Below are 10,994 nucleotides of genomic sequence, written 5' to 3' on the forward strand. Positions count from 1 at the left end.
ACAAATGCATGATTGCAGACGTGTTTTGTAATGCAGGCTTTATTTCTGCCCACAGGGAGCAAAATTACCATGGGCTGAAATCATGCATGTGTCACATAAATATAAATTATTATTACACACTTGGGTTTGGACTTAAAAGAGTCACTCAATTATATTAACAGTTAAATTAAATCACACTAAGCATTCAATATGAATGCAATGATGTTTAAAACATTGTAAAAAAAAGTCTTAATAATTGTTTATTACAAATTATACAATATAAACCATAATACTATTAATTATGTATGTCATGAATGTACACAGAGAGACGTTGAGAGCTCAAGAATGCATTTTACAACGAATTAGGAATCCCCTTGTTGAAAAGTATCGACAAAGTAAACTTCTTTGTCAGGATGTTTCCTTTTAATATGAGCCCGAGCATTTGAAGGATGTCGGGTTTTATAATTGCAGTAGCCGCAGAGAAATCGAGGAGGCTGATTACACTTGAATTTAATATGATACTGCAAATTATCCTTTCGGCTGAAGACACTCGAACAACTTGCACAAGGAAACTTCGCACCATCTTTTGAAGACCTCTTTACGTTTAGAAAGTCATAAGGATTAATTCCATCGTTGTCGTAATAGATACCTGAAAAAAATAGAAAAATATGTCTATCGGTTCTGGAATAGAGATACAACGTTCTGATGGTGACAAAAAATTTTTTTTTTTTATTACTGCTCAAAAAAAGTGCTCTTATAACTAACTTAATTGTACGTACCCATTGATCATGCAAAATTATTGAACTAATATTGAAAAAACAACTTTATGACAAAAATTTATATGTGCATATATATTTGTTTAAACTTTATATTTTTAGATTTTATAAGTCTTGATTAGAAGTCTATAATATCAAGGTAGCTATATTGCCAAAAATTAGGAATCTGGAAAAAAAGTGTTCTAAAATAAGGCTGTGCCTAGTCTTCCAATAAAAATGGGAAATTTGAAAAAAGGAACAATCGTATCGAATTTTCGGGATAATGAAATCATACGAAAATAACCCAGTTTGAGTCAATTAATTTAATTAATTAATTAATTAAAATATAATAATTCGATTTTTAATTAAAGAATTTTCATAAACACAATATTTTTTAAAGGCTTAAATTTTTATCCCGAACTTTTAGACGACGAGGGACTCTATACAAATAATGTTTTTTATTTGAAATTAAATCATGAATATTATTTTGACTCTTAAAATCACGGAAAAAATATTCTTTTTAGATACCTACTTTTGCATGATAGCTACCTTCAGGCGTTCAATTTAAAATATTTTGAATTAAAAATTCTAAAATTACGAAGAACTCAAATTGATTTTGCATTTAAAACTCTTCAATTTTTAAATATGTAACGTCTTTTAGATTAAATTAAATTCACTTATCAAACTTTGAATATCCAATTGTTCGCACAAAATTTTAAACTTAAAATTTGAAGCGCCTTGTATGGATGGTACTTTTTAAGACGTAGTTGCAAGAAAATTCTGTATAAAATAGAAGTGTAAGCAAGTCAATTTTTTAAGGACAGCAGGCCGAAAAATAAACGTTTATCTATCTATTAAAAATAATTCAGTTCAAAAATGTATTGAACCCCCCCCCCCCCCCCCCCCCCGTGAAATATTGTCAAATTTTCAGATTTTGTCCTTATAAAACCATATTATTACAATGTTTTTGTTCTTAAAGCTTCGACTTTAAACTTAAGCTTCTTCTTCAATTACTTTAAATTTAAGATATTGCAAAAGCTTTGAATTTATAATTTTAAAAAATTCTCATACTGAAAATTGTATTTTGCACAGGTTTGCTCAACCAACATTTTTTCCGTCTAAAATAAATTGTCTTAATTTAATAAAGCTTTTTTTGTTCAAGGATAATGAAGTTTTTGTTTTCAAAATAGCAATTTCAAACTATTAATTTTTTAAATCAATAATAGTATTTTATGAACCAAGGGGGAGAAGTGTGAAGTTTTCGAAGAGTGTGATTTTTGCAATACGAGTCGCAAGCGAGCGAGTACGAGCTGAATATGAGTGAATAAGCGAACGCGAGCCAGAAACGAGTGTGGAGCGCAAGCAAGATACTCAGATGTTGTTTGTAACACAGTCATGATTTCAGCCCGTATAAAGAAACATTTGAAACTTTACTTTAATTTTAATATGAATTTTGGACATTTCGGGTGATTTCGAAAATATGAAATATTTTTAAAAAAGGTAAATTCTTAAAAGTTTTTAAAGTTTTTAAATTGGGGTAGCTTAACTTTTAATAAGTTGTCTTATGTTAAAGTATTTTATTCCAAAATTGTACAATATCGAAGACGTGAGTCTAAAACTCGTCAATGTCATCCTTGTGTAAAATAATATTTACTTTTCATAACATTGAACGGAAAAAAGAACAGTAAATTAAAGTGTGCTTATTTTTAGTTTGAAACAAATTAATTTACAGTGAAGAGAGAACTTCCTTTATTTAGTCTTATGTTTTTACAGCTATCTATTGTAAACATTTTCACATATTGAAAATATCAATGACACGAATTTCTGCTCCAGGATGAGATCTTCGAACATGTTTTCGAGTATTTGAAATGTGACGAGCTTTATATTGGCAATACGAACAATAAAAACGTGGTGGTTGGCTACATTCAAATTTTTCGTGATATTTAAGTCCACCTTTGTAACTAAATACACTATTGCATTTTGAACAGGGATATTTTTTTAATTCTTTTTGTTGTTCCTCTGATATTGCGTTAAACTTCAACCGAGAGGATTTTGCAGATATTGCTGCGTCCAATTTTATCGTAAAAGATGTATCTGAAACAAAACAAAATCAATAATGAGTATTGTAATTTTATTTATTCTACAAGAACAACAATCATTCTAGAATATAAAGAATATTTTATAACGCTAGAAAAAGTTATTAAATGTATTTTATATTCAGAGGAAACAGATGAAAAGAGTAACTTCGTTTTTAACTATTCCCCAATATCTGGCTGGAAGTATATATATTTCCACTTGTTTATAATTATTTATTGCAATTACTGACAGTTCGCAAATAATTTTCTTCTGATACAATCTACTCAAAATTCGTTATAATAGAATATGACTAAAATATAAATATGATAATTCCTTAGTTATTCGCTTTTGCGAATTTTATTATTTCAGAGAAATTTGTTCAGAACCATAGAGCACTTATCGATAATCTATCTTAAATTCTAAATTCTAGATGATTTAAAACCAAATTAAGTAATGATTTTTACAACATAGTAGAAGGGTTATGCAGAAAATTTATTTTTTTATATTTTCAAGTCTCACCTTATTTTAGTTCAGTTGGTAAAAAATGGCTTAGTTTTTAAGATTGAATAAAAAATTGCAGGTAGGGCACGACCTTTAAAGTATTCCAAAACATAAACTAATCAATAAATCATTTAATTTATAAACCACTATAACGTAAGTTTTAACAGTTATTTCTAAATTTCATGAAATTTTGACCTTTTAAATCCCGAATTTGGAAAAATGTTTCTTTTCTAATTAGATTGAGTCTACAATTTTGTTTCTCGATATTGCAGCAAGCCACCACAATATCACACAATATCGTTACATTTACATAAAAAATCACTATAATCTTTGCCCTTATAGAACAAAAATTTCCAAACTTCAAGGTCGTCGCGGATTGCTATAATATTGACCAAAAAATGGTATACTTATCCTGATTAGAATTTAGAAAAAGTAACTTTTTCATAGTCAGGATTTGATTAATTCATAAAAATTACATTTACTTGCTTAAAAACTTTTTTTCAATATACTTATGTACAATATATATTGAAAGAAAAAGTTCTGAAGAAAGAAAGTATAATTTTTTATGAATTAATAATGGTGAAAAGAATAAAAATTATTATTTTAAGGGCATTATTTTCTATACTTGTATAGTAAAAATTGTTATATAATTTACGTATAGAATTTTTATTTTTAAATTATAAAGCTCAGAAAATATACTTAAAAATTATGGTATAGTGTATTAAGGGTGAATTTTTTTAATATAAAAGAATTAGGAATATTATTTCTACCCAAATGACACTAAATGAGAGGGCGAGACTCTTTAAGAATACAAAATCAAAATTTGTTTTGACCACTCTATTACGTATTTATTCTTACAGTTCTTACCATATCTTTATAAAATAAAAAAATATTTATGTAAAAAAGGTAAATAAACATACAACTCTACAAATATTCAACTCTACATTTATCATTTCCAACCCTCATAAAAACTAATAGTTATAACAAATGAAAAAATATATTTTAAAATAAATAAATAAACATTTTACTCCAGTGAATCAACTTTGTAAAAGAATCAAAAACAAAACTTTGTCAGCCCCTCACAAATTTGTTTATAGTACTTTTTACAAATTCTTACTTTAAAAAGCTGTGTATAGCTTATGTTATATAGAAGGAAGACATTTTAGCTGAGAATACACATGGTGATGATTTTTGTTCAGAAACTCGAAACAGCCTCTCTTTGATATTATATAAAGAGGTAAGAAACAGGAAGTCCTTGGTGCTTTCGACGAACATGTTTTTGAACATTTGAAGATTTTTTTGAAAGATAATTGCAAAAAGGGCATTTGAAATGAGGTTTTTGGCCACATTCAAACCTTTGATGACAAACTAAACCACTTTTTTGACTAAAAACACTGGTACATCCCGGACAAGGAAATTTCTTGAGGCCTTCATTCTGAGCTCCTGAAATCCCATAGGATGATGCTGAGGACATTTGGAAATTCCAGTTGAAACCTGAAACAAAACAGATAATATAGTCAAAGTTGTAATTAAATTTCAAATTAATGGTTTATCATTTCCTTCAATTTTTACTTCTTAAATTTTATTATAGCAGACTCTCACAAAGCACCTTTTCTCGCCAAGTACCTCTCTCTTCCATTACCTCTAAATTCAGTAAGCGCCTAGAGCCAGTGCGCCTTAGAGATATTCCCCATCAAGCCTTAGGGGCGTGTCTAAGCTAAGCGGGCGCTTATTGAGGTGCTCGATCCCAAACTCCAAACGCTTTGTGAGAGTCTGCTGTAATAATAAATTCAAAGAATGCGAAACTCTATATAAAAATTCACTTCGAAAAAGTAACCCAACGCAAATTTTAAAATGAAATGATGAAAATAAGCAGGGAGCCGATGAACGCCACTGTGATGTTAGCTAATGTGCGTAGTCGGCTCTAACGTGCGGAGAACCCCAGTTAAATCAGCAGCAAGCCTCGGGACCTCTTCGCCAGGTCGAAGGTTCTCCGCGTGTGAGAGGCGAGCTGCGCTCATCCGCTAACTTCAGTGACTCTAATCCGCTTCACAAATATAAGGAAGAGAATTTCAAACTGATGTCCACAAAACTGAAATCAAACTTTTTATTTCATCTTGATATATCAGAAATAACATCAAATGCGATTATCGATACCTAGATCTAGCAGTATAGTAAATATTATAGTCTACTGACAAAGTTTATACACTTTATTAAAATTTTTTCGGAATTGTCTTGAATTTTTGTTTGTGCATGTCAATAATAACCAGTTTCTTGTCTTTATGTATTTTTCTCACATGCTTGTACATGTTTGAGCTAAATTTATCTTTTTTTAAACAATATTTGCAGGCGTATCTCGGTTCTTTTCCACACTGAAAATCACAATGAGCCTTCAAATCACTTAATCGACTGTAGCCACGATAACATTGGTGACACTTGAATTTTTTTTCACGAACAGGTCGAGACGTTGCTAAAGGATCTTGTTGGTTTTTATTGCTTGGTGTCATAATTCTACTTTGATTAAAACCAAATTTAGAATGATGAATTCCCATACAATATGACGATGAATCTGAAACAAAACAAAATACTTTAATTAGAAAAAACACATTTTAGTTAAGAGTTGTAACATTTAAGAAATCAAAAAAAAAAGAACGTACGAGATGATTTCAATGAATAACGTTGGCAGTATTAAAGTAATTAAAATCAAAAATATTCTTAGTAGAACTCTCAAAAATTTATTAAATAATTAAAAAAGCGATACATTGATTAGGAAATAAATTGTACCTTATAACAAAATCGCTGATATATAGACTGTGAACCTGAACATGTATGAATTTAAATCACGTACAAAGTACTTTTATCTAAGTAGAATTTAATTTAAATATAATAATTTAAATAAAATCGAATATATAAACTGTTACAAAATTGATGCTTTTTGACAGATCATGATGTAGTTAAATGATCTCGGTTATCTATATTATGAAGTTATTATTATTTAAACACACGAATAATAACTTACTTCTATAAAATTTAAAACCTTAAGTTGAAAAATCGCTTAAAAATATACCTGAATAATTCAATTCCCATGAAAAGAATAATAGATAGTAGATATTTTTGTCTTCTGAGTAAATAGCCAACGCTTAAACACATTTCGTAAAAAAATTAAATTTGAATAATTGTTAAAATCACTTTAGAGTAACAGAGTTAATATAACATTTTATAGTTTAAAATTCTGAATCTTTAATGAAGAGAATAAAATTGCCGGATAAATTTTGAATAAACGTTTTGTAATAAATCTAAAAAGCTAATTTTAATTAAAGGCTACATTAAAATCTTAATGTCAATTCTCAAGTAATTCTGATACAAATATCTCATCAAATTGTAAAATACTAAACTAGATTTAGTCTAATCAATAATCTAAATGTATAACACAACTTATGTTTTAATCAACATATTTCGCTTGTTAGATGTTCTCCTTTCCTGCGATTTTTTAATTCTGGTCACATTGTAAAGGGTCTGTTTTGCTCATCATCCTCGTTTCCTCTCTGATTAATCTTTGCTTTGCAAATCTAAACCACTCAGCAGCAATTGTTTCGAATTCGGCTTCGGTTATATGTGGGAACGTTGTACAAAACGTTTCTGCAAAGATAAATAAAATAAAAATGACAAATGATTTAATATTATTTGTGAAGAAAAAGGATATTAATTATCTGAGACAGGAAAAGAAATAGTAATTTAAAAAGTTTATTTATACTCAACTCCCAATATAAAACCTCCCGGTTAACGCCGGTTTTAGAACTGATAGCCTTCGCTTGAGGGCCGTACTCTCGGCGCGTTAGTTGCATCAGATTGCGTCGTACAATAAAATCCATGTCCGAAAACGGTTTTATATTGTGAGTTGAGGCTGTTGAAGTGGAAAAAAATATTGACAAAATTACCTTTCATGATTTGCATAAATGACAAATCAGACACTCGAAAGTTATTTTTTCGTCCCTGCCAAGAGCATTGTATGGCACATGCATTAGTGAAAATCTTTCTCAGTGATCTGTATATGTTATCCTTTACAGTACGTCCTCCAGTTTGAGTCAACATTTTTTTCTGGAATTAAAATAAGATTAGAAGACATTGTTAAATAATGTATAAAAATCTATCATTAAATGAATTTTTATATATAAGATTTGTTTAGATTTTTTTATTATATTAGATTCATTACTTTTATTTTTATTTAAAAAAATGTTTTGAACCATTTTTAATTAAGAACCTTGTAAGTCAAACTTGGCATTGAAGAATTTCATTACAAATGAGTCGAAATTTTATTATTTCTAATTAAAAGCGTTCAAAATTGAAAACTTTTGAATTTTCAAAATTTGCAACTCGAAGCGATTATAACTTGACAATTTAAAATTTGAAATTCGATTGAATGTTTCAAAGTAAAAACTACTGAAAGTGCGGAATTTTAAATTGTTATTAGATGACAAAATTATAGTTTCACACTAGAATTGATGAGATAAATTTTTTTAAGTCCAAAAAATAATTATTCTAGTAATTAAAAATGACAACAATTCTTTTAAAATTGTATTATTTTAAGTAGATTTAAATTGTTTGAAAATAATCAATTATCATATTGTTAATTATAATTTCCGAAATTTGACCATTTTCATTTTAATTGCCAAATTAAAACTTATAAGCCGAAAAAATTCAAAATGCAGCTCTAAACTCTAAGGCTGTAACAATTTGGAATCAAAGAAATTACTCAATTACAATATTCAAGAATGAATAATAATTCTGAACGAAGTGTTAAATATTGAACGATATTAAATGGTTACAATTTTAGAGTTTTGCATTTGCATAATGAACGCTGAAATTTCAATTTTATTGAATTTTAAATAATGCAATATTCAAAATTCTAACATGAAATTATTCAATTGTGTACATCTTGCCATTATCCTTTTTCAGAAAATTTAATCTAGAATAATTAAATTTCGAGATTTTTCCTTTTAAAATAAAATTTTCAATTATGAGAGCTTGTGGTTAAAATATGTCCTTTTAAATATACCACCTGATATAAGATTGTTTACTTTGGAAGGATTTTAATTAAAAATCTTCCAATATCATTTTTTTAACTTCAAATGCTTTCAATTCAAAGTTCTTAACTATCACTTCAATAATTTCAAAAACTCTTAATTAATACACTTATGTCTGATGATAAATTTTTCAATTGCATGTATTTTTAATGTTAGGAAATAAAAATCGAGAAAGTGAACCCGCGCGTGACTTACTGCTAGTTATTATTAAAAATCTGTAAAAAATTATAGAAATAAAATACTTACGAATTGAGAAACAGCATCTTTATCAGTAGCAATTAACATTTCAAAGTGATTGATGCTCTCGATATTATTTACAGGAATAAAATGAGCGAGAATCGTGTAGTCATTAGTTTCTTGTGCTGGTTTTGCCTTCTCTGAATTATCCAACTTTTTGTCAATGTTTTGTAAATTGAAGTGTATGAATTTGAACAAGTGGACTATCTTTTTAAAATATCCTGTAAAAAATATGAGAAAAAATAGAATTAGGTTTCACTTGTTTTCTTAAAATAAATTGCATTCTTGAGAATTCAACAAAGTTTTTAGACAAAATTTCTTATTTAAATATCTTTTAATAACCTTCACTGATTTTAGACATTATGATAAAAAATATCTCAAAGTAAGAAAAAATGAAAATTCAAGCTATCTTGGAAGTGCTGTAAATAATTGGTTTACCTTCTACACTAGATTGGGGCACATAAATTTCTGCTGATTGACCCTGATCCTTTAATGCTGAAACAAATATAAAATTGATTTAGGTCGGTATTATTTATTAAAAATTTATTATCCTATTTGTAACTGTACGCTCTTTAAAACATGTGTTCTTTTATCTGAATTTCAACGGTCTCAACGTTAATATTATTTGATTAATAATTTAATCTTACCTTCAGAAGTATCACTTTCTTCTTCAGTTTTTTTCTCCAATGGGTCCTTATTTTCATTGTTTACAACGTTAACTTCCTTAGAACATGTGGAATTAGTAGTGGCAACAGGTAGATGAATTACTTCATACACAATTTGATTTTTTCCAGAAGAAGGACCAGCCTCGCCTAAAAAAGTATAACAATTACAAAGATTAATAAAATAATAAATAAACAAATGACTGCAAAAAAATTATACTTACTTTGAATTGCTGAAGATAGTCGCCATTTAGCTATTCCAGTTAATTTTTTAGTTTTTGCCAAAAGAGTATTCATAGGTTTTGGACGGATTTTACCTGCAATTAATATAAGACGTTTCTTGAGAGGATAAAGTTTTCAGTAAATTCTATAATTTTTATACAGAAAAACTTTTATAAATAATTTTACAGTCAAAAACTGAAAAGAAAATAGAGAAAGTTCCATCAAATAGAGGTTTACAACATGCGTAGCTCATGCATATAGTACTTTTTGCAAAATAAAGTTTACCATCCATATATCTATATTCGGGACATTTTTTCCTGGAGCTATCAAGTGGTCAAAATATAATTATATATTTCTCAATTCCTAAGGTTTACAACTAACAATTTCGAAATAACAATTTATTTTATACAACTTTAAAAGTATGAAAATTCTACGTTCAAATAACACAAAATAAAATGTTACACATTTATCAAATTCCAAAACAGGTCCATAAGCAAGTTTCTAAACTACAGCAGGCACATCAAAATATTTTCCAATTTTCGTTTCTATACGTATGCAGATAGTATTATTTAAAGTAAATTTTCTAAAAAGCAATTAATCGAATAGCCTGTGTTCTTTTTGAAAAAGTCTGAATTTTCAATATCGTTCAACTAATCAAATTAAAATATATCTGCATTAGATTCGTATTCAAACATCAACCATTTTTATTTTCTCCTACTGGGGTTAAAAAATTTCTAAATTTCTAAAGAAATTGCGGAAACATTTTTTAACTCTCTCTATGGACACCAGAGTCCCGTGAAGGAACTTCAGAGTGTTTCAAAATTGTATGGTTTTTCCACTCGTAATGCCTGTAAAAAGCTTTGGGATACATTGAACAATTATACGATGGCTTTTTGCCACATTCTAATCTTTGGTGTCTTCTTAAATTGCCCAGCCATTTATATCCTTTTCCACATTCACGCAAATGTACTGTTGTTCTACAGCAGATGCAAATTGGACACGTTATTAAATTGGACACAATATTAAATTCTTGTGATAATTGCATTTCATTGAAAGCGGTTGTTTCAAGTCGATCCGCACCTGCAATAATAAAAAATTATATTAGTAAGTGTTCAAACATTTCTAAACTTACTCTAATTACATTGGTTAAAAAAATTATCATGAATTAATTTGTATTATGTAATGCAGTTCAGTTGTTATTAAACACATAAATATTATATGATTTAAAATATTCTCTTTAAAAATTCAGATACTTACATCCAAGTAGCATCCATTCCCACACAAATATAATGAACCCTAATTATAATGATATTACGGATTATATATTTCTCCTACACATAATATTTTCGACACGGATTTATTTTTACATAGAAATATATAGTAATTATTTCATTCTAAAAATATTCTTTAGAAATTTTACAAATAGGGAAATAAATTATACTAAATAAACTTAATGTTGGTTGCGTATCTCTATAATT

The 10,994-nt window shown here is 28.0% G+C and overlaps 2 protein-coding genes across 2 annotated transcripts; both read right to left on the minus strand.

The window, feature by feature from the left end:
- Nucleotides 1-219: 219 nt before the first annotated feature.
- Nucleotides 220-4,950, minus strand: LOC117182873 (zinc finger protein SNAI2-like). The gene is made up of 4 exons (XM_033375986.1): nucleotides 4,914-4,950; nucleotides 4,713-4,805; nucleotides 2,634-2,828; nucleotides 220-628 (listed from the first exon to the last, which is right to left on the minus strand). Exons 1-4 carry the CDS (start codon nucleotides 4,948-4,950, stop codon nucleotides 342-344), a joined length of 612 nt encoding a protein of 203 aa, XP_033231877.1. The 3' UTR covers nucleotides 220-341.
- Nucleotides 4,951-6,250: 1,300 nt separating this feature from the next.
- LOC117167167 lies at nucleotides 6,251-10,590 on the minus strand. The gene is made up of 7 exons (XM_033351892.1): nucleotides 9,802-10,590; nucleotides 9,519-9,611; nucleotides 9,280-9,444; nucleotides 9,071-9,127; nucleotides 8,642-8,853; nucleotides 7,250-7,409; nucleotides 6,251-6,950 (listed from the first exon to the last, which is right to left on the minus strand). The coding sequence occupies exons 1-7, from the start codon at nucleotides 9,806-9,808 to the stop codon at nucleotides 6,802-6,804; spliced, it is 843 nt and encodes a 280-aa protein (XP_033207783.1). The 5' UTR covers nucleotides 9,809-10,590; the 3' UTR covers nucleotides 6,251-6,801.
- Between the last annotated feature and the right edge of the window lie 404 nt (nucleotides 10,591-10,994).

Source organism: Belonocnema kinseyi, chromosome 2 (genome assembly GCF_010883055.1).
Source record: "Belonocnema kinseyi isolate 2016_QV_RU_SX_M_011 chromosome 2, B_treatae_v1, whole genome shotgun sequence".
Classification (NCBI taxonomy): Eukaryota; Metazoa; Arthropoda; class Insecta; order Hymenoptera; family Cynipidae; genus Belonocnema; species Belonocnema kinseyi.